A 23,840-nucleotide genomic window follows, 5' to 3' on the forward strand; every position below is an offset into this window, starting at 1 on the left:
TCTCCACCTCCTGAGCATGGGGTTGCAGGCAGCCACAGCTGCTGGTTTTGCTGTGGGTTCTGGGCATCTGATGCCGCCCTTCACGTGCACACGGCAAGCACTGTTCACTAAGCCATCCCGGCCCCGCTCTCGCCTCACCATTGGCTAGTGTGCGCCATTCCCCTGCAGCCCATGCTTTAAAGTGCTGTCTGTCTGTCCGTCTGTTGCAGATCTCCTAAGGACAGGCTCACGGACCAGAGCAGATGTCTATGAGGACATTCGCGGTGACAGCAGGTACTCTGCCAGTGGGTCTGGAGTGTACTCACTCGACTTGGGGAGAGAAGGCCTGAGAGGAGACATGTTTGTGGGGCCCTCCTTCAGATCTGGCAGCCAGTCTGTCGGTGAGGACAGCTATCTTCGCAAAGAATGTGGCCGGGATCTGGAACCGGCCCATACTGACTCCCGGGACCAGAGTTTTGGCCACCGGAAACTGGGACATTTTCCTTCTCAGGATTGGAAGCTTGCACTCCGTGGCTCTTGGGAACAAGACTTGGGCCACCCAGTTTCTCAAGAAGCCTCCTGGTCACAAGAATATGGTTTTGGGCCCTCAGTGTTGGGGGACTTGACCACCTCCAGGCGGATGGAGAAGGAGAGCCGGGATTATGACCTGGACCGTCCTGGGGAGGTGGACTCTATGCCCAGAGGCAGTGGGCAAGTCCTGGCCAGAGGCCGTTCTCTAAACATGACTGACCAGGAAGGCAGTCTCCTAGGAAAAGGGGACACTCAGGGCCTGCTTGGAGCAAAGGGTGTCGGGAAGCTTATCACACTGAAAAGCATGGCCACGAAGAAAATACCTGTTGTCAGTCGTGTTACTCCCAAACCTCAGGGCACTAACCAAATCCAGAAGGCCACCCCAAGTCCTGATGTGCCCCTTGGGGCAAACCCAGGGCTGGATGAAATCCAGTTGGCTGCTCTGAAGATTCCCCTGGGGCTGGACCTGAGGACCCTTGGCTTCCCCAGAAGGAAGCTGGGCTTTGATGCCATGGACAAAGCAGATGTGTTCTCCAGGTTTGGCATGGAGATCATCAGGTGGGCAGGGTTCCACACCATCAAGGATGACCTCAAGTTCTCCCAGCTCTTCCAGACGCTCTTCGAACTGGAAACTGAGACCTGCGCCAAGATGCTGGCCTCCTTCAAATGCTCCTTGAAACCGGAGCACAGAGATTTCTGCTTTTTTACTATCAAGTTTTTAAAGCACTCCGCTCTGAAAACACCCCGAGTTGATAATGAGTTTTTAAACATGCTTTTAGACAAAGGTGCTGTGAAGACCAAAAACTGCTTTTTTGAGATCATTAAGCCCTTCGACAAGTACATCATGCGGCTCCAGGACCGCCTGCTGAAGGGTGTCACCCCCCTGCTTATGGCCTGTAATGCCTACGAGCTGAGTGTGAAGATGAAGACCCTCACTAGCCCACTGGACCTGGCTGTGGCCCTGGAGACCACCAACTCCCTGTGCAGGAAGTCCCTGGCCCTCTTAGGCCAGACCTTCTCCTTGGCCTCTTCCTTCCGGCAGGAGAAGATCCTAGAGGCTGTGGGCCTCCAGGATATCGCCCCATCGCCAGCTTTCTTCCCAAATTTTGAGGACTCCACTTTGTTTGGAAGGGAGTACATAGACCACTTGAAGGCCTGGCTCTTGGCCAGCGGCTATCCCCTCCAGGTCAAGAGAGCTGGGCCTCCAGACCCCCGAGAGCAGAAAACCACAACTCAGACCTGGGCTGCCAGCACTCTGAGCCAGGGTAAGGGTTTCTTTCTTTCTTTCTTTTCTTTTCTTTTTTTTTTTTTTTAACAATACCATTGCTACCCATATAAAGGTATTTTTATTTGGTGCATGTGTGTGTATGTATGTGGGTGGATGGGTATACAAGTGCCAAAGCACATGGTTAGAGGTCCTCAGAGGACAACTTGAGGGAATCAGTTCTTTCCTTCTACCACAGGGGCCCAGAGATCGCACTCCAGTCACCAGGCTGTAAACACTTTGACCCACTGAGCCGTCTCGCTGTCCTGAGGTTTTGAAATCCGTGTGCAGGTGCATGTGTATGTATGAAGGCTAGAAGACAGCCTCAAGTGTTGCTCTCCAGGAAGGCTGTCCACCACCTTTGAAACATGTCCTCTCACTGAACCCGAAGCTCACTAATTAGGCTAGACAGGCTGGCCAACAAGGCCCAGAGGGCCTCCTCTCTCCTCCTCCCTGGCATGTGCATGCATCACCACACCTGGCATCTTATGTAAGACCCGAGATCAAACACAGGTCCTCATGGTTGCAAGGTAAGTGCTTTGCTAACAGACATTGCCCTAGAGCCTCTCTTTGAGGTTTAAAAAATATTTAAATTTGTTTATATGTGTGCATAATAAATGTTTTGGTATTTGTTTATCTACATATATGTGCCTGAGTATGTACACTACATACATGTAGGAACTGATAGAGCTCAGAAGAAGGTGCCAGATTCCTTGGAGCTGGAGTTACAGGCACGTGTGTGCTGCACAACATGGGTGCTGGGAACAGAACTTGGGTTCTTTGCCAGAGCAGCATTTGCTCTTACCTGTTGAGCCTTCTGAGATTTGTATACACTTTCATAAATGCTGAGACTAGAGCTCAAGGACCCAATTCTTTTTCCGTTTGTTTTGAGGCAGGGACTCATGTAGGCCAGGCTGGCGCTGCCCTTCTGATCCTTCTGTCTCCGCTTTTGGGTGCTGAGATGACAGGTGTGTGTCGCCTCCCCTTCCCTGCTTTCTGAGGCCCTGGGGATGGAGCCCAGGGCTTTGTGCATGCTGCGTAAGAGCTGTGCCTACTGAGCCCAGTTCCCCAGCTTCAAGAGTCTTTGGGAAGGGACCCATCTAGGAATCAGATGGAAAACGAGCTGGCCCTCACTAGGGACAACGCACAACCACCCCCCCCCCCTTTAGCCAGGATTGAGGTTAGGATGCTGTGATCTAGCACCTTGTTCCTGGGTCTCTCTGAAGGCAGAGGAAACAGGACACCAAAACTTAGTAGATCTTGTGCCGGGAGTGGGAGAGGGGGATACTGGGGAGGCTGTGGTTGGGGTGCTGAGGGGTGTCAAGGACCAGCTGAGTCATTCCAGGTGGCGCTGGTACCTTTCACCTCATTCCTTCTAGGCTGCAGTCAATGGCAGCTCTGCTGTGGCCAGGAAGTAGGGATGAAACAGCTGCTTGGTTCCCTCTCCCCTCCTCCGGTGGCCCCAGCATGCTGTCAGAACCCGCCTTCCCAGACATCAGAGGACACGGTACCCATCTTTTCTCTCCTCTGACATGACCTCCATCCCAGCAGATGACACTTTTGCCCCTGCCCTCCCCTTCATGGATCCCTGATTGCACCAGACGTCGAAGTACAGATGAGTGCCACACCTACTTTTAAAGTAGGATTCTTCCAGAAGCATTTCCCTTCCCATCCTCCTGTGCTGAAGAGGAAGTGAGTGCAGCAAGCAGCAGGTGCTGTGGGTAGAGGAGCAGAGCCATGAACTCCCCTGTCCAGGCAGGGAGCCAGGCAGTGCAGCTGCCTGATCTCTCTTTACAGCCTGATTTCTGATGATGATGATGATGATGATGATGATGATTCTTCTTCTTCTTCTTCTTCTTCTTCTTCTTCTTCTTCTTCTTCTTCTTCTTCTTCTTCTTCTTCTTCTTCTTCCTCTTCTTCCTCTTCTTTCCTTTTATATAGTAGCCCAACTGACCCGGAACTCCCTGTGTGACCAGGCTGGTCTCAAATTAGAAAGATCCACTGGCCTCTACCCCTGTGCTGTGTTTAAAGGTGTGTGCCACCTCATCTGGAAAGATCAGTTTTTTTGTGTGTGTGTATGTGTCCATCTGTCTGTAAGTATATGAGAACAGAAGCCCAAAGAACTGATGGTACAGTGAGGAGATCAGCTTGTTGCTTGAGGGCTGGGATCTGAACTCTAGGCCTCATGAGTACCAGCCAGCACTGCTAACTACTGTAGTCACTCATGTGTGGTTTTGTTTTGTTTTGTTTTTAAGATGGGGTCTTGATATGTAGCCTAGGCTGGCTAGCCTCCAGCTTTTAATCCCCTGCCTCAGTTTCCTCATTTGCTGGGAGGAGTGAGGTCTCAGCTTATCTGAGATTTTGCAGCTACATGATGACACTAACCATGTGTAAATAGTTTTCCTGCAAGGGCTTTCACTGCCTTGTAGTTGAGGCTTCTGAAGCAGAGCTGGTCATGCCCTTGGCAGCCCTAGACCATGGCCCATCGGCTGCTTTAGCTAGTATCGCCTGTCACCTGTCATTGAACTTGGTATAGTGGTGCAGGCTTGTTATCCTAGCCTGGGCGACCAAGAGAGATAAAACTGTTACAAGCTTGAGACTAGCCTGTCTGTGCACTGCATAGCAAGACCTTGACTCAGAAGCAAGGGATGCTGAAGAGATGGTTCAGCAGTTAAAACACTGGCTGCTCTTATTTTATGGTTGGTAGGTTGGTTGGTTTTTCAAGACAGGGTTTCTCTGTGTAGCCTTGGCTGTCTTGAACTCACTTGTAGACCAGGCTGGCCTCAGACTCACAGAGATCCGTCTGCCGCTGCCTCCCAGGTGCTGGGATCACAGGTGTGTGCACCACGCTGAGCTGCACTGGCTGCTCTTCCAAAGGACCCAGGTAGCTCAGAACTGCCTGCAACTCCAGTTCAGGGTGTCCAATGCCTTGACTTCTGTGGGTATCAGGCATGTAAGTAATACACAGACATGTAAACAAAGCACCCATACACTTTTATAAAATAAAATTTTAAAAAAGGATCCAGCAAGATGCGTCTTCGAGTACAGGCACTTGCCACCTGAATAACAACCTAAATTCAATCCCCATGACCCGCACGGTACAGGGAGACAGCTGACTCCCACAAGCTGTCTCCTGCTGCCACCTGCAGGCCATGATCGTGATATGCACACGTGCTTTCACACATTAATCAGCTATTAGAGAGAGAGACAGAGAGAGAGAGAGAGAGGGAGGGAGAGGGAGAGAGAGAGAGAGAGGGAGGGAGAGGGAGAGCGCGCGCGCGGGGCTGGAGAAATGTCTCAGTGGTAAGCAATCCCAGCGGCCATGTAAAACTATGGACATGCCCATAACTCCAGTTCTGTGGGGCCAGAGACAGGCTTGTCATCCACTGGGCCTTGCTGGCTGCCAGCCCACCTCCAGGCTCAATGAGAGATCCCACTTCAAGAAATAAGGAAAAGAGTGACAGGACACCCAGCCTCCTCTGACGGCCACATTTGGACACATAGCGCATATACCACATATCCTCGCGTGTGCATAGATGGCGCTGTGCTGCTGTTAAATTACCAGTAAGAGCTAATAATGTTTGTTTATTAGGCCTATAATCATTATCACGGTAGTATTTTCTTTCTTTCTTCTTTCTTTCTTTCTTTCTTCTTTCTTTCTTTCTTTCTTTCTTTCTTTCTTTCTTTCTTTCTTTCTTTCTTTCTTTCGTATTTAGTACTCTGCCTGCATGTATGCCTGCAGGCCAGAAGAGGATATGAGATCATATTATAGATGGTCATGAGCCACTATGTGGTTGCTGGGAATTGAACTCGGGACCTGTGGAAGAGCAGTCAGTGCTCTTAACTTCTGAGCCATCTCTCCAGCCCATGGTAGTATTTTCTAACCCGCCAGCAATCAGTCAAGACACAGACACCTGTTACATTTTAAACTAGCCTTAGTGAACCTGGGGCAGGGCAGACATTAATCCCCTAAACTACTTCCCATAGTGGGGCAGGTATGGGATGCCTCCTTCTTGCCTCTCCTCCCATCTTCCCAAGATTCTCTCTGTCCCTACAAGCTTGGGAACCTAGCCATGCCTGTCCCCTTTGCCCTGCTCAGGTGTGATGGCCTTTTATTGGTCAAACAGGTTAGGCTCTTAGGCAAGGTGGGTGGAGGAGACAGCAAGCAGTTATTATCATCAAAATACATCAGACCAACCTCTAACAGTGCTGGGTGACAGGCTTACCTGTGGGTGCTGGGATCTGAACTTGGCTTGTGCAGTAAGTGCTCTCAACTACTAAGCCATCTCTTCAGCCCCGTCAATGGTGGTTTGTTTTTTCTTTTTTAATTCTTTGTTTTTTGGGTATTTTGTTGATTTTGTTTGGGTTTGGGTTTTTGTGTGTGTGAATGTAAAAGCTCTATCACTCTCCATTTTATTCCCTTGAAACGGGGTCTCTCATTGAATCTAGAATTAGGCTGGTGGCTAGCAAACTGTAGTTGCCACCTCTGCAGCAGAGGGATTACAGGCACTCACTGTCACACCCAGCTTTTTTTTTTTTTTTTGGTGCAGTGAATTTCATTGATGGTACTCAGAAGAGTAGGGCTTCCTGGGCCCCTCCCATTATTGTGGGGTCTAGGATGGGAACTGTGCGGGGAGATGCTCAGTGTCAGGGGCTGAGTTGGAACAGGGACTCCTCAGCAGCCGAGGGCCTCTCTCTTGCTCTTGTGCCCTTGTTGGGGTGCGTGGTCCAGGACTTCTTAACTCCTTGAAGGCCATGTAGGCCATGAGGTCCTCAACCTTGTTGCTGTAGCCATGTTCATTGTCATACCAGGAAATGAGCTTTACAAAGGTGTCATTGAGGGCAATGCCAGCCCCAGCATCAAAGATGGAAGAGTGGGAATCACTGTTAAAGTCGCAGGAGACAACCTGGTCCTCAGTGTAGCCCTGGATGCCCTCAGTGGCCCTCAGATGCCTACTTTACCACCTTTTTGATGTCACCATACTTGGTAGGTTTCTCCAGTCTGCATGTCAGATCTATGACGGACATGTTGGGGGTAGGAACACAGACGGGCATATCAATCAGCTTCCCGTTCAGCTCTGGGGCGACGGCCTTGCCTACAGCCTTGGCAGCACCAGTGGATGCAGGGATGATGTTCTGGGCAGCCCCACGGCCATCATGGCACAGCTTTCCAGAGGGGCCATCCACAGTCATGAGTCCTTCCACAGTGCTAAAGTTGTCATGGATGATGGCCAGGGGCGCTAAGCAGTTGGTGGTGCAGGAAGCATTGCTGAGCTGACAATTTTGAGTGAGTTGTCACACTTCTCATGGTTCACACCCATCACACACATGGAGGCATTGGCAGAAGGGGCGGAGATGGTGACCCTTTTGGCCCCACCCTTCAAGTGGGCCCCGGCCTTCTCCATGGTGGTGAAGACACCAGCACCAGCCCATTGGATGTTAGCGGGATCTCGCTCCTGGAAGAGGGTGATGGACTTCCCGTTCTCAGCCTTGACTGTACCCTTGAACCTGCGTTGGGTAGAGTCATAGTGGAACATGTAGACCATGTAGTGAAGGTCAGTGAAGGGGTCATTGATGGCAACTGTCTCCACTTCACCAGATAAGAAGCAAGCCCTGGTAACCAGTGGCCCAATGCTGCCAAATCCGTTTACTCCGACCTTCACTATCCTGTCGAGGGAGGAGGCTGGCACTGCCTGAGAAGATGTGGCTGTCTCTGGAACAGAGAGGAGCAGAGGCCACAGCCAACTTTTTAATTTGAGTTTAGGCCCTTATGCATACTCAACCATTGAGCCAGTTCATCATCTTGTTGTAGTCCTGGCTGTCCTGGAACTCACCCTAGACCAGGCTGGCCTGGAACTCTCTGCCTGCCTCTGCCTCCCAAGCGCTGGGATTAAAGCTGTGTGCCTTCACATCCCTGCTGTTTTTTGAAACAGAATGTTACTATGTTGCCCAGGCTGTTTGGAAAGTCTTGGGGTCAGAAGGTCCTGCTTGACCTCCTGAGAAGCTGTGCCACAGGCCAACAGGGCACCTCTGCCTGCAGCCGCAGCTCACAGGCACCTGTTTTCTGGGTTAATACTGAAGCAGTCAGGCTTTAGGCAGGCTGTGTGCAGCAGTTGTGGGCCTTTGCTTACCAGCTGCTCTCTGTGCAGCTGAGTGCCTCTCTCGGCTCATGGCTGAGGTGGGACATCTTTCTATCTCAACCAGACTTCTTCTTTTCCACCGCAGTATCCCATGATTGAAGGATCCGGTTGCTGATGGCCTTAGCGTTTTATGCTGCACTGTCTGGCATTCATGGCCCACTGTTTTTCACAACATCCATTCTGTGTGTTGCAGCAGTCCCCCAACGGGCGGATCACAGGGTGGTGGACACCATTGACCAGCTTGTCATGCGTGTCATCCAAGGAAGGCTGACTCCCAGAGAGAGAACACTTCTCCTGCAGGACCCTGCTTATTGGTAAGCATGTTTATTTTGTCTTTTTAAAAATTACTTAATTTTAAGGATATGTTCTTATTTAAAAGATAAGTATATTAGGCCAGGTGTGGTGGCACCCGCCTTTAATCCCAGCACTCAGGAGGCAGAGGCAGGTGGATCTCTGAGGCTTGCCTGGTCTACAAGGGGAGTCCATAACAGCCAAGGTTACACAGAGAAACCCTGTCTCAAAAATAAAAAAATAAGTATAATATGTGTATGAGTGTTTTGCTGCATATGTGTCTGTGTACCGTGTTCATGCAGTGTCTGAGGAGGCCAGAGGGGGCGTCAGATCACCTGGAACTGGAGTTAGAGATAGTTCTGTGCTGCCGTTAGGTGCCAATTAGGAATTGAACTTGGGTCCTCTGGACGAGCAGCAAGTATTCTTAAGTAGATAAGCTATTTCTCCAGCCCCTTTTTATTTTTTTCAAGAGCAGTTGAACACCACTCACCTTCCCTGCTGGACTATGCTGGGGTGAAAAGAGACAGGTGCCCAAAGGGCACATGGTAACGAAGGGAGTCTCACAGCCTTGGGGCCAGGAAGGTCGAAACTAGCAGCTAGGCTAGATTACAGATGAGGACTCTGTAAAAACGAAATCAGAGGCTAAAGAGTATTTTGCATATGTGTGTGTGTGTGTGTGTGTGACATGTGTGTCTATGTGCCACATATCTGGTGCCTAGAAAGGTCAGAAGGAAGCATTGGATCCCCTGGAATTGGAGTCATAAATGGCTCTAGTATAAGAACAAGACGTGCTCTTCACCACTGAGCCGTCTCTCCAGCCCCTTTGATTTTGTTTAGTTTTTAATTATAGGAGATGGAGTTGGTTGTTTTTGTTTTGTGTGTGTGTGTGTGTGTGTGTGTGTGTGTGTGTGTGTGTGTGTGTGTTTAATTTACCTTCATTTTATGTGCATTGGTATTTTGTCTGCATGTTTCTGAGAGTGTCAGATCTTGGAGGTATAGACAGTTGTGAGCTGTCATATGGGTGCTGGGATTTGAACCCAGGACCTCTGGAAGAGCAGTCTATGCCCTTACCGCTGAGCCATCTCTCCAGCCTCAGAGATGGGGTCTTATGTTGTGGCCCAAGCTGTACCCAGACATCTGGGCTGAAGGAATCCTCCTGCCCTGGCCCCAGTTGCTGTCTGCATGCTCAGTGGTATTCTGAGCATACTGTTGGCCCCACACTGCTGCTGTGAGTTGGTCTGTGGAAGCATTGTGCTTGCAGGATGCACAGCTGACATGAGCTGCAACAGAGAAAAATGCAAAGCCTCCAGCTTCAGCCAGTACCAATCAGGGGAAGGGGCCGGATAGCCTTAAGAGTGGTAAGGGGAGCTGAGACCACGTGGTCACAGGCATCCAGGGATGGGGATACTGAGCATAGCCTAGCAGCTGATGGTCACCACTCAAGTTGGCAGATAGAAGCCATAGTTGGTGGTGTGTGTGATGGAGGGCTGGGTCAGATGGAAGATCAAACATAGGCACTGAGTGAGGAAGCTAAGATTTGAGGGGAGCCACTGTGAAGGAGTGGTGCCCATCTTGACAAGCAGGATAATGAGAGAGGAGATTTAATGTAGAAATGTGCGCTCACGATTGCTGTTCTCAAGTGCAGAATGCACCAGAACCATGAGACTGAAGCAAAGTAGAATGACAACCAGCTGGGCAGACTCCAAACCCTGCGTCTCCATGTCTGATTTCAAAATGCTCTTCAGACTTCCAACTCTTTTCAGCGTTGTTGACTGCAGCATACTTGTCTCCCTTGAGCTGCTTCCACACGCACTCTGCTGTTTTCCTTGGCAGTTATCCTGTGACTCTGGGATGTCTAACATCTTGGTGTCTCCAACACAATCCAGGCTTCATCTTCCTGGCTTCAGGCAGTGGTCTCTGGGCCTCCATGCAAGGCCACCCTGACTCACACACGTAGCCTCAGCAGCTCTCCCTAGCCACGGAGGGATATGACACAACCCCTTTCTTACGGCCTTTTCTCTACAGCCAGAACCATGTTGCTGAAGCTGCCATGTTCTTCTGCTTGCCGGGGCTGGGACATGGCCGTCTCCCTCAGATACACGTGTGTCAGCTTTCTGGTTTGGTGGTTTCCTCCCTGCTTAAGCTCCTCTTTAACTCCCTTTCACAGGGTGCTTTCCCGCGTTGCCTAAGGTTGGCTGTCCTGGAACTTGATCTGTAGACCAGGCTGACCTCAGACTCAGCAGTCCACCTGCCTCTGCCTCCCCAGTGCTGGGATTACAGGTGTACAGTATCACACCAGGCCCTAAGCTTTTCCCTAATTCCTTTTCACAAGTTGGAAACTTAGCTGTGTGGGGTCTTTCCCTGAGGTCCCCACTCCCTTTAAACATTTTATCCTCTTGAGCAGAGGACTTAGCTCCATTATACTTCCTGCCGCTCCCTTTCTCCTCAGACTGTACAGTGTGTGTGTTGCCCTGCTCAGCCTGCTCCTTTTCATTACAGACCTGCCAAAGAGTGACCTCTGACAACCACACGACACAGTCAGCATGAGGCTGGCTTGAAATATCCTCTCCCAAAGCCATTAAACTCTTTATTTTAGCCTCAAGCAGATATTTTAAACAAGGACAGAAAGCACCATGTTTTTCACCACAATATCACAGGAACAGTCTCTAGGCCACACACTAACTGTCTTCTTCCCTGAGACCTCCTGAGCCAGGCCACCATGATCTAAGTGTTCTCAGACACTGTCTGTGCTTCTGCTAGTGCGGCCCACTAATTCCACTTAAAGTGTCAACTGCTTCCCTAATCCAGAGTCTGTATTCAGCCAATAAGCAGCCCACTCATGGTGCCAGCTCTGTCTTAGTCACTGTTCTGTTGCTGTGGAGAGAGACACATAACCGGGCCAACTCTTACAAAAGAAAGTGTTTTATTGGGGCTGCCTTACTTTCAGGGGTTTAATCCACTATTATCATGGCAGGAACCATGGTGGCTTGAATGTAAATACAGTGCTGAAAAAGGAACCGAGAGTTCTGCATGCTGATCTGCAGCACAAGGAGAGACACTGAGCCTGTCTTAGACTTTGGACTTCAGAGCCCAGCCCTAGGGACTCTTCCTCCACACCGACACCTTCTTAAGCAGTGCCTCCCCTCTTCACTAAGCTTTCAAATATATATATATATATATATATATATATATATATATATATATATATATATATATATATATATATAAAAATAAAAGTCCAGGGGCTTTTTTTGGTGTTTTTGTTTTGTTTTTTGCTTGGTTTGGTTTGGTTTTCTGAGACAGGGTTTCTCTGTGTAGCCTTGGCTGTCCTGGACTCCCTTTGTAGACCAGGCTGGCCTCGAACTCACAGCGATCCACCTGCCTCTGCCTCCCGAGTGCTGAGATTAAAGGCATGCGCCACCACTGCCCGTCCCAGGGCCCATTTCTATTCAAGCCACCACAACTGCATATGACAGTGGCCCTATCTTCTTTCTGTAGTGCAATGCTGGGGTAGAACCCATGGTGGCCTCACATACTGATCTGCCCCTGAGCCACACTCAATTGTGTGTGTAGATAAATATGACATATTTTTTCTGGAGTCTTACTGTACCTCAGGTTAGATCAGACCTAACAGTGTAGATAGAGCTGGCCTTGAACCCTAGCAGACCTGCTTTATTTAGCCTCTCTAGTGCTCGGTGGCAGGTGAGAGAAGTGCACACAGCTGTGTGGCTGTGCTTCTCTTTCTTGCTGGCTTTCTCATCATTTGTCATTTGTAAGGGAAGTAGGCTTTGCCAACTTTTCCCTTGGCCTTTGGGGTACTCTCAATCACTGTTCCAGGGGCTCTTTGATTGTTACCTCCACTATCAGCACAGGGCTGGGTCCAAGACCCCTGGGTATTAAAGCCTGGTGTTCAGTCCCCATGTAGAACAGTGAAACACTGCCTCCAGCTTTGAAGTTTGAGAGTCTCTGTATAGTCTGGGCTGAGCTGGAACTTGAGATCTCCTGCCTCAGCCTTCCCAGTGCTGAGGGTTTTTGGTTTTTGGAGACGGGTTTCTCTGTGTAGCCTTGGCTGTCCTAGAACTCTTCTTTGTAAACCTGGCTGGCCTCAAACTCACAAAGATCTGCCTGCCTCTGCCTCCTGGCTGCTAGGATTAAAGGTGTGCATCACCATACCTGGCTGCTTGCACACTTTTAAAACCACTCTTTTTAAGCACACTGGAAGCAGAGGCTCGTGGATCTCTGTGAGTTTGAGGACAGCCTGATCTACATTGTGAGTTCTAGGCTAGCCAGGGCTACATAATAAGGCCCTGTCTCAGAACAAAAAACAAATAAGATGATGGCTCACCAGGCAGTGGTGGTGCACACCTTTAATTCCAGCATTCAGGATGCAGGGGCAGGAGGATCTCTGAGTTCAAGGCCAGTCTGGTGTACAGATTGAGTTCCAGGACAGCCAGGGCTACATAGAGAAACAGACACACACACATTTTGTACCGCTGGCCTTGAGTTCTCTGCCGTCCTCCTCCTTCAGTGTCCCCAGTGTTGGACTTAAGGATAAGCCTCCGTGCCCGACTAGATCAAAGCTTCTGACTTTGTTTGGCTTGGTTTTTTTGAGACAGGGTTTCTCTGTGTAGCCCTGACTGTCCTGGAACTCACTTTGTACACCAAACTGGCCTCGAACTCACAGAGATCCACCTGCCTCTGCCTCCCTGAGTGCTGGGATCATAGGTGTCGTCACCATGCCCTGCTGCTTCTGACGTCGTTAGGGCAGCTGAGCCTTGCTGAGCACGGTGCTGCTCTCACAGTGCCCTGCCTGTGTCTGCTCGCCAGGTTTCTGTCTGACGAGCGCAGCCTGGAGTATAAGTACTACAAGCTCAAGTTGGCAGAGTCCCAGCGGCTGAGCCACAGCTGGCCCATCGCAGAGCGGAGGCCAACCCCAGCACAGTGCGCGGTGCGTGCCATGCTCTACGCACAAGCCGTGCGAAGCCTTAAGCGCAGACTTCTCCCGTGGCAGCGCAGGCGGCTGCTTCGCTCCCAGGGTCCTCGAGGCCTAAAGGCTAAGAAAGCCACCCCTGCCCAGCAGACACCCCTGTCCTCGGGCACACGGCAGGGACACCATGGCCGCCAGGGCTCAGGATTCTTGTGTGTAAAGCCACCACCACAGGACTCAAGTGATGCTGCCCAGGACTGCCTGCCAGAGCCTGCCAAAGCCTGTCCTCAGCCCTCCAGTGCTGGCGCCTTGGGCCAGGCTCCTCAGCCAACAGCAGAGGACGACTCAGAAGCCCTGCCGGCCTCTCTTCCCTGTGCCCCTGCTAATGGTAGGTGCTCACCCCCCTCCTGTCCCATGCTCATTTGGGTCCCTTCGGGTGATAAGAGACGAGGTGGCAGAGGCTAAGCAGTCTGGGCCGGATGGTAGGCTAAAGCAGCTAAAAGAACCAGGACAGGGTAGACCATGGCCACACTGTCCTCTATGTTCCTCCTGAGCCCCAACTCCTGATAATCTGGCCGACAAAGTGCTACCCAAGTCCTTGCCGGGTGCTCAGGCCTGAGCCTCTATCAAAGCACTGTCACCCTCACATGTACCAGAGTCCACCGAGGTAAGTCTTGTCGAAGAAGACACAGTTTTCAGAGAGCCTGCACACACACACGCCCTCTTACTGCTTGCTCATTTCTGGTTGTGTTTGTAGAGCTGTGAGACAAGACCTCCCCATGCAGTTCTGGAACTCACTAGGTAAAGCAGACTGGCTCTGCTTTGAATCTTGAGATTAAAGGTGTGCACCACCATGGCCTGCAAGAGCTTACTTTGTTTGAGGTAGTGCCTCACTCTGTGGCCCTGGTTGGCTGGCATGCACTGGAACTGGAACTGACCAGCCACTGGCCTGCTACATCCTTGTCCTCATGCCTGGCCTCCATTACATTTTCATCTTGTCTGGGTTTCTTACAGCATCTTTCTTTTTTTTTTTTTTTTGGCTTTTCAAGACAGGGTTTCTCTGTGTATCCTTGGCTGTCTTGGACTCACTTTATAGACCAGGCTGGCCTCGAACTCACAGAGATCCATCCACCTGCCTCTGCCTCCCGAGTGCTGGGATTACAGGCGTGCGCCACCACGCCCGGCTACCTGCTTACAGCATCTTAACAGCATCCATGCTACACAAAGCTGGCTGTTGTGGGACATACCTGTCATCCCAGCTCTTGGAAGGTAGAGTCAGGAAGGCCCAGACTTCATAGTCAGCCTCACCTATGTGAGGCCTTGTCTCTCATGATGGTGATGGTCATCATCATCATCCCTGAGCTGCTGCAGGGGCTCCTGACCTGAGCGTTGAGAGTCTGAGCAGCAGGCTGGCGGCTGTAAGCTGAGGTGAGGAGGGTGACAGCCATGTGCCTGTTCCCGTACAGCTAGTCCAGGTGTCCATGGGGCGGCTTCTGCTTCTGCCACAGTCTGCCTATTTGCTAATTGCAACAGAGAGGACTCCAGAGTCACATGGAGCGGGGAGGGGCCAAGGGCATGCAGCTGCATCAGTCTGAAGAGCCACAACCACTGCTTTTTGTTTTGTAGTGGATGCAAAGACCATGGAGACTGCTGAGAAGCTGGCCAGATTTGTGGCTCAGGTGGGCCCCGAGATTGAGCAGTTCAGCATAGAGAACAGCATGGACAACCCTGACCTGTGGTACGTGCCTTGGACTTTACCACACACCACAGCCACGCACTGTGAGCGGGCAGAATGGGTTCCACCGTCAGCTGAGCCTGGCCCAGAGCTGCCATCTGTTGGAGTGAGCCATCACCGAGATTGTAGGGAAAGCCTCACCCTCTTTTCCACCCTCCCTCATACAAAGACAGGGCTGGGCACTCCAGCAGCATTTGTGCATGTGTCTCACAAGTTGTATGAGAAAAATCTAGAAACGGGCCCTGAACAGCCCCAGCTGCTGAAGGAACTCTAGCCTGTGGTGGAAGGCCTCTATGATGGAGATGCTCCTGGGCTCCCCTAGAGGCCATGTGAGACCTCCCAGCCTCCACCCTACCCACGTGTTCCAGGACTAAGCCTGGCACTGTTGTATTTCTTCCCACTTGAAGGAGAGCTGTGTGACTGAAAATGCAATTGAATGTTTGCTAGGTGCAGGAGGCCTGTCCCTGGTGCAGCAATGGAGTGTGGTTGGAAACTTAGAGGTTTGAGCCAGGGCTAGAACCCCATTGGTAGACTTCTGGCCTGGCGTGCACAGAGCCCTGGTGTCTGTCCCCAGGACTGCATAAGCCACATGGTATAGCACACCCGTCTTGTTAGCACTTGGAGAGTGAAGGCAGGAAAGCCAGTAGTTCGAGGCCATCCTTTGCATCCTTGCTACGGAAGGGGAGGTCCTCCTTCCCAAAGCACAGAGGGGAGGATGGGAGGCAGGCAGGGCGGGCAGAAGGCAGACAGGCTGGCTTACATGTCTCAAAGAACTTACAGGTCCGATGCAGAGCATGCTGTTGTGGCTGCCTGAGCCATGTGTGTGTACGCTGTGTCCTGCACTTCTCAGCCCTGGCCCTTGACTGTCCTGCCTAGGCCTCCCAGGAGAGCCAGTGTGCCATTCTGAGCCCACATGTCAGGGCTGCTGTCGGGTACATCTCCTGGGCCTGAGCTAGCAGATGCTTCATATCAGGCATTACTTGGGCCTTTTTTCTAATTCAGCGAAGATGACGGTTTGAAAAGAAACCTTGCTGTTCTGGCACTTGGGCTCCTGCATAGCAAACCCTCATACCCACTGAGTCATGGCCCCCAGCCCCAGTTAAATTTGTTTATTTTTACAAAATGTGTTTACTTTGTGGTGGTTATGTGCATGCCACAGTGCAGCTGTGAAGGTCAGAGGATGGCTTGCAGGGGTTGTTCTCTCTTCCACTGTGGGGGTCAGGGGTCAAAGTCAGGTTGTCAGGCTTGGAGACAGGCAATGCCTTTGTCTACTGAGCCCCTTGCTGGCCTCTATATTTGAATTTTTCCTGGGGTAGGGTGTTAGAGAGGAGAAGTTGGAGTTTTGTTTTGAGATAAGGTTGTACAGTATAGCCCTGGAACTCATTATTAGACCAGGCTGGCCTCTGCTTCCTGAATGTTGGGATTAAAGGCAAGCACCACCACTCCTAGCTGGCATTTTTTTTTTTAATTAAAAAAATTATTATTTATTATATATGAGTGCTTTCTCTGCAGGAGAGGGCATCAGATCACATTATAGATGGTTGTGAGCCACCGTGTGGTTGCTGGGTATTGAACTCAGGACCTCTGGAAGAGCAGGCAATGTCCTTAACCATTGAACCATCTCTCCAGCCCCCAGCTGGCATTTTTAATCCATGTTGTCTTTAAGTAAAAATCACCTGAAGATTTTTCAGGTAAGAGGCTTTCCCACTTATCTTCCCAGCAGCAGGGAGCCATCTTGTATGTGCATCTTTCATTTTTCCTTTGCACAGCCCAGTGCCAAGCACTTGTCCAGTTGCTCTGGCTTCGCAGTGCGCAGATGTTTCCAGGCCCCTTTCCTTTCCCTGCCTGTGCATCTACCTCCTGACCGGTTCCTCATCCCCTGCCAGATTCTCCTCCAACAGTGCTCCACAGTGGCCTGTGCTCACGAAGGGAGCCTCAGGACCCTGAACAACGTAACGGAGGGATGGTTGATTTGGACTTGTGGCTTCTGAGGTCTCAATTTGTGGTCAGTCTGGCAAGACAGAGAGGCACAGCAGGCCTCTGGAGCCAGGAAGTAAACAGAGGCGTGTGTGTGCTACCAGAGGGCTGGCGGCCTTCGCCTCTCCGCTCCGCCTGAGTCCTCTATTGGATGGTGCTGCACACACTTGCAAGATGCTTTCCATTGCCAGCTGCTGCCCCATAGCCATTCAGCTCGGCCCCCCAAACTCCCGTGTACCAGCCAAGCTGACCACCACCCTGTGTGTCTTTCCCACCTTCTCTTTGCCAGCGCTCACCTCCCAGGTAGTGCTCATCGCTGTCACTGGCAGTTTGCACTTGCCAGAACTTCTGTGTCTGTGCTGTGCCTGGTGTGGCAGTATACGTGTATGCCTATGACTGTCGGTACACTTGTCTGTGTGGACACACAAGGAAGCCAGAAGTTGGTGCTGGGATGTCCTTCCCCAGTTGCCTTCATTCATTTGACATTTGAAGATTTATCTTTTTTTTTTTTTTTTTTAATGTAGCTAGGCAAGGTGGCACATAGCTGTAATCCCAGCACTAGGGAGGCAGAGGCAGGTGGATCTCTGTGAGTTTGAGGCCAGCCTGGTCTACAAAGCGAGTCCAGGACAGCCAGGGCTACACAGAGAAACCATGTTTCGCAAAACAATAACAAAAAGTGTGTGCATGTGTGCATCTGTGTGAACTACATGTGTACAGGTGCCCATGGAGGCCAGCAGAGACCACTGGGTCTGCTGACATTGGAGTTGCAGGCTGGTGTGAGGTGCCTGATGGAGATGCCGAGCCTGGCCTCAAGGCCCCTGCAAGAGGAATACATGGTCTTAATTACTGAGCCAGCTCTGCCGTTTTTAAGACAGGACTCTCAGTGAACCTGAAGCTTACTAATCTGGCTGGGCTATTTGGCCAGTGATCCCCAAGCGTCCTCCTGTCTCCAGCCTCCAGGACTGTAGTTGTGGGCACAGGCACTATGCCTGGCTTACATGCAGGTTCTGGGGATTTGAACCTGGGTCCTTATACTTGTGCAGCAATTTGGGCATCCCCAGCCCAACTTCCTGCATGTTCGTGTCAGGGCACTTGTGTAGGTGCACGCTTCTGTGTGGCTTCTCCCTCTGTGTGTTGCTCACACCCAGCCATGCGTTGCCTGTGCTGTCCCGGCAGCAGCTGCACCTCCTCCTCCTTATTGATGTGGAACATTTGCAGAGTGGCTGCTGTGAGCATCTTCACAGGGGCTGGGGGATGAGGAGGTGCCAGCCCTGTGCTCCAGCATCATTAAAGGAGGACAGGCCTCGTGTGGATACTTCTTGGCGTCTTGGGGGACAGATCCTGAGGTCAGGACAAGCTGGTTCTTAGCATGCTTGCAGGTCCCGTGGTTACACCCCTGTGCTTCTGAGCCCTCTAGTCTATGTGTAAGCTGCTGCTGCTCCTCAGTTCTCTGCTCACAGCCTTCATCCATTTATTTACTCTGTGTGTTACACGTGTGCATGTGTGTGTGGTTGCAGTCTGTTGGCATTTTTGGAGGTCAGAGGAAACAGTGAGTAGGCTGTTGGTTCTGGGGACTGAGCTCAGTTCTCAGTTCTCAGCTGTGTGTGTATAGCAAGTGTTTTTACTGGCTGAGCAGACTTTTTCTTTTTCTTTTTTTCTTTTTTCTTTTCTTTCCTTTTTAAATTTTTTTATTTTTGTTGTTGTTGTTGGTAGGCATAGAATGGGGCATGTCCTGCATGTTGCACAAGCATCCTGTCTTGATGAACTTCAGGGTCATCTTGTCCCATCAGGGAAGATTATTAGATTCAGCCAGTTGTGAACATTCTGTCTCACATTAGCTGCTCTGTGAAACCATAGCAGGGTCATGGGAGGTGTGGCCACTGTCCTGGGCCAGGCCAGAGCTTTGTATCCTGCCGTTCAGCAGTGCATTTCACCCTCAGGTTCCTGCACGACCAGAACAGCTCAGCTTTCAAGTTCTACCGCGAGAAGGTGCTGGAACTGTGCCCGTCCATCTCCTTCCAGTCCACCGGTGAGGCAGGGGACTCAGTGCAGAGCCCCACAGCCTGCAAGGAGGGTAAGAGTGAGCCAGAAGAGGGACACCCTGAGCACGAGGCTGCCCTCGCGGGCCCTGAGGTGCTGCCTGGAGAAGAAGAGGAAGATGAGGAGGAGAGCGAGGAGGACGAGGGCGAGGAGACCCGCACCCTCAGGCCACAGGCAGGAGCTGCCAAGTGTCCAGGCTCTGAGGGCAGTTCCCCCACTGATAGCGTTGCTGGAGAGGGGTCCAGGGAAGAGCAGGCCAGCACGCCTGGCCTGTCACAGGCCTCCTCTGGCAGCTGCTTCCCCCGGAAGAGAATCAGCAGCAAGTCCCTGAAGGTTGGCGTGATCCCTGCCCCGAAGAGGGCGTGTCTCATCCAGGAGTCAAAGGGTGAGCATCCATAGCTGTGTGGTAGAAATGTCCAGTGACCATTCCGGGTGTGTTAGCCACAGCCAGTCACCCTGCCTCCTGCTAGCACCTGCTGGCCTTCCATGTGTGCAGATGGCCCCAAGTGCCTGGCACAGTCCTCTTCTCTCAGGACTTAGGATTTGAATGGCTTTTTGGGTTTTGTGGTGGTTTTCTTTGAGACAGAATATATGTGTTTAGCCCATGCTGCCTCATACAGTAATTGTCCTGCCAGCTCCCACAGGGGGAAATTGGAGGTGTGCCACCACAACCAGATTCTCCTTGGTGTACAATGTTGGCAGGGGCGTCCAGCCAGGCCAGTTCCACATGTCCAGAAAGTGTAGCTGCCCTCCATAAAAGGAGCCTCTTCTCACCTGCTGGGCTCTGTCACTAATAGCCTGTGATAGAAGCTCATCCCACCACTTCCCACCTTGACTTTGAGGCACACCCAGGTTCTGAGTCCTCAGAGGATATACCTATAGATATGCCTACAGCAGAGGTGGGAAGGCAGCAAGCACTGGGCCCTGCAGGCTCTGTGTGACATGTCTGTCACCTCAGAGGCAGAGATGTCCGCTTGGCACAGTCCTTGGGTATGTGTCCTTAGCACTGTAGTGGACGGTCAGTGACCTCACTTTGACCCTTGTGTCCTGTATCTTGGTAGCTGAGCCATACTTCTGTCTTACCTCAGATGCCTTGGTGCCTTGGGCATCAGTGAGACAAGACAGCCCTGCCACTGTCTTCAGCGACTTCCATGATGAGAGCTTGGTGCTCTCTTGACCTCTGGGTTCTCAATTGGACAGTTAGGGTGCTCAGAACTGTCCTTCTGGTGTCCTCTTGGGAGAAACGGGGCCCAATGCTGCTGTGGCTTGTCTGCAACCAGGAGAGTGTTCTGTCGCCATGGGAAACCGTGAGGGCCAGTGCTCTTAGGTTGGGTGACGCCCTGGACCCTGGCAGTGCTGATGGCTCCGTCACAGCCATTCACAGCCCAGCTCAGCAGACATAGAATATTTGAGAGTGGGAGAGACAGGAGGGGAGCCAGTAGCTGCCCTGGACGGCAGACACAGGTGGGGACTGTCTCTAAGAATACGGGGCAAACGTTCGATGTGGCCACATCTCTCCCTTTTGTCTTCCAGTCCATGAACCAGTTCGAATCGCCTATGACAGGCCTCGGGGGCGTCCCATAGCCAAAAAGAAGGTGTGTGTGACTGCATTGCGACACCTCCCCGGCCCTGCAGGTGCAGCATGGGAATGGCTGACCTGCTGCTTGTCATGAAGCTTCGGGCACTTGGCAGGGCTGGGTGTGGGTCGTGCACCTGTGTTCCAGGTCTTCAGAGCCTGAGGCAGGAGAGTTCCTTACAGGCAGGAGTCTAGGCTGACCCTGGCATCACTGCAAGCCCCATCCCCAAGACAGCAGACAGGCACAGCCATTCCTCTCATCCCTGCTGCAGGAGGCTGGGCAGCAAGATCTCAGGGTTGAGGCCAGCCTGGGCAGGAGAGTGAGATTCCATTCAGCCCCGACAATATAAACTAAGCAGCGCACAGGAGAGCAATCATTGGTTCACTCACAGAAGAGGCCAGCCGTCAGGGAGCCACTCGTCCTTACAGGTCTCCTGTCCAGTCGTTCCTGCTCTGGCTTGGGCCCCACCTTCCTCACAGGGTTTCCCTCACAGGCTCAGGACAGGCCAGCAGCATGCCACCCCACAGCCGTTGCCAGTTCTGACCCTGGGGTAAGGGACCTGGCCTCAAGAAGTCCTACCTCCAGCGTTGTTAGAGGGAAGTTGAGAGTGAGCAGAACTCACCATTCCAGGCGTCTGGGGTCAGGACAGCATTGGGGATGCAGTCCACCCACCACCTCTCTCTCCTCAGAGACCCAAGGACCTGGAGTTTACCCAGCAGAAACTGACAGACAAGAACGTGGGCTTCCAGATGCTGCAGAAGATGGGCTGGAAGGAAGGCCACGGCTTGGGCTCCCTTGGGAAAGGCATCCGAGAGCCTGTCAGCGTGTACGGCATGGCTGGGGAACCTCGGGTGCCTTGAGTTGGGGCTAGACCAGAGTATACGTCCAGGTCCTGTTTTTTATTAGCTGCTCACTCAGGTGTGGCACACTCCTTCCTGTGTAGACCTCTGAACAACTTCTTTGCCCTGAAACTAAGCAGCAGTCCTAGGTAGTTACGCATAGGTGTCTCTGGAAGCCATTACAGATGCTCCGCCCCTCAGTCCCAGCACACCCTGCATGCGGTGCCCTGATGTGCTCAGCTCCAGACCCACAGGTGGCTGCAGTCAGCCTGGAGCTCACCTGTGATCCTGGGAGAAGGAGGCAGGGAAGCTAGGAGTTCCAGCCCAGCTTGGGCTACATAAAAGAATGTCTCAAGCACAGGGCTGTGCTCCTGTGAGCTAGTCGCCTTAGCTCTCTGTTGTGCTAGGGAGAGCCCTAGGCCTCACCATGCCCCAGCCCTGGGCTCTTGTTTCCTCTCTGGATAGCTGCCCCATGTGTCCGTGCACCCTGGTTGACCTTTGATCCTGGTTCTGACTGTCACCTCTGTTCTGCAGGGGGACTCTCTCAGAAGGGGAGGGCCTTGGAGCTGACGGGCCTGAGCAGAAAGAAGACACGTTTGACGTCTTCCGCCAGCGCATGATGCAGATGTACAGACACAAGCGGGCCAGCAAATAGGTGCGTGCCAGGACCCAGACCAGCACCTGGTGCCACCAGAGAGAAAACATGAGCGGGGCAGAAGGGCCCTTCCTGCCGTGTGCCCCTCTTCCTGTCCAGGCATGCAGAGGAGGACGCTGCCTCACAAAGGGGCAGCCTGGTGGCCCCAGCCTCCCTCCATGTCCCCTCCATGCTATCATAGGAGCAGGCCACCTTCCAGGTTTCTCTCAGAGATGGCAGTCCCTATTGGGGTTAGACAGCCAGGACTCACTTGATGTTTGGTGGCCTTGCTCAGCCCACGTAGTCCTTTCTGAGTACCTCCAGTGCTGTTCTTAGGTTTACAGGCCTCATCTCCCAACTCTTGTTTTTTTGTTGTTTTTAACTCTCACCGTGTGATGTGTAAGCAGGTGTGTTGAGGTGCCTGTGTGAGAGGCAGAGGACAGCTTGTGAGTCAGTTCTCCATCCACCGTGTGGGACTCTGAGGTTGAACCCAGGTCCTCAGGCTTAGCAAGGACCTTTACTCACCGAGCCCTCTCCAGCCCTCAGTCCTGGTTCTTGGCCCTCTCTCCCACCATGCTCCATGCTCAGTTCTGAACAGCCATTCTCTTCCTGACTAGATCAGAGCACTGGCGACAGAGATAAGCCTCGAAGCAGCCTTGCCCTTCCCGTCACCCTGCCCCGGACGCCTGCAGCCTGAGCCTCGGTGTGTACTCGGCCAGCTCCGCATCCCTGGGTCAGGTTCCACCAGGCCTTGGCACTCTGTGCAGTGCAGCGGCCACTCTCAGGCACCCTTGCCTCTCCTGCCTCTGACCCTGTCCTTCATCTTGCTCCTCTTGGCAGCGTGGCTCCTCAGCCTGAGTGCCGGGGCCTGGCTCACCTGCAAGCTCTCCGCACAGCCCTGCCTCCCCAATCCCTGGCCCCTTGTGTCTCCCGAGCTTATCTGGGGACACAGACGGGCTCCAGTGGAGAGGGAGCACTGTGGGTTCCTGCATCTCAGCTCCTACAGAGTCTCTGAGCTCTGCAGGCTGAGGCAGGGGTACCTAGGGCAAGCCTGGCTGTGTAGCAGGGCCCTGTCTTGAGAGACTTTTCAAAATCTTAGCACAATTTAATACAACCGAGGCTTATGTGCCTGTCTCTGTCTCTGGGGAGTGTATTCTGAGGAAACCCCAGTCTGTGCACCTCCAACGTCCACGGTGTGTGGCTCCCACGGGCCAGCACTGTGATACTGCAGCGCTTTTTCCATGTACCGTGTCTTTCTGAACCTCTGGAAGGACGGGGCACTGCTTGGCTGCAGTGGATGGCTGTCTTAAAGCCACTCGTGCCCAGCTCTGATTATGCCTGCCATCCCTAGTCTGTACAGATTCTCTGCTGGGGTCCCAGCCTCCCCATCACAGAGGCTAGCATTGGAAATGCCTGCAGGTGTCTGGAGTGGCTGACGTCAGGGCTGGGGACATGGTGGTCAGGGGTCGGCCATAAGCACAGCTGGAGGATCTTGCTGTTGTAATGCTCAGCTCTCACGGGCGTGTGCTTGGCACTGCCTTCTGTTCCCCACTGTGCCCGTCTTCACAGCTGCTGCAGCCCAGGCCTACCCTATTCTCTTCTGTTGTCTTGGCAACCCACAGGTCTTTGTAGCCATGGAGATGTTACACTGCCAGTGAGTCACAATCCACCCGTTGAACATGCAGTCTACAGGGTGGGAGATGGCAGGTCAGGGACCTCAGGCTGCATCTTCCTCTTCAGATCTTTTCTTTCATTTTCTAGCAGCTTCCGTGTTGGCTGTGGGTTGGAACGGGACCCCAGTCCATGGTGGGCTTGTGAGTTCCCATCTGTTAGTGGAGCACACATCCAGGCATGCTTCTAGCACCATCTCCAGCCTCTCTCCAGGCATTTGCATTTGTGCTGGTCC

At 52.3% G+C, this 23,840-nt stretch overlaps 1 protein-coding gene across 1 annotated transcript in view; it reads left to right on the forward strand.

Moving 5' to 3' along the window:
* Sugp2 (SURP and G-patch domain containing 2) overlaps nucleotides 1-23,840 on the forward strand; it is a 30,067-nt gene that overhangs the window by 5,505 nt on the left and 722 nt on the right. Inside the window, exons 2-10 of the mRNA XM_051169486.1 lie at nucleotides 210-1,775; nucleotides 8,108-8,228; nucleotides 13,033-13,520; nucleotides 14,759-14,870; nucleotides 18,785-19,269; nucleotides 20,418-20,479; nucleotides 21,151-21,287; nucleotides 21,835-21,955; nucleotides 22,552-22,637. Of these exons, the coding sequence (XP_051025443.1) occupies nucleotides 210-1,775; nucleotides 8,108-8,228; nucleotides 13,033-13,520; nucleotides 14,759-14,870; nucleotides 18,785-19,269; nucleotides 20,418-20,479; nucleotides 21,151-21,287; nucleotides 21,835-21,955 (3,092 nt within the window). The 3' untranslated portion in view covers nucleotides 22,552-22,637. The remainder of the gene's footprint in view (nucleotides 1-209; nucleotides 1,776-8,107; nucleotides 8,229-13,032; nucleotides 13,521-14,758; nucleotides 14,871-18,784; nucleotides 19,270-20,417; nucleotides 20,480-21,150; nucleotides 21,288-21,834; nucleotides 21,956-22,551; nucleotides 22,638-23,840) is intronic.

Source organism: Acomys russatus, chromosome 27 (genome assembly GCF_903995435.1).
Source record: "Acomys russatus chromosome 27, mAcoRus1.1, whole genome shotgun sequence".
Taxonomy (NCBI): Eukaryota; Metazoa; Chordata; class Mammalia; order Rodentia; family Muridae; genus Acomys; species Acomys russatus.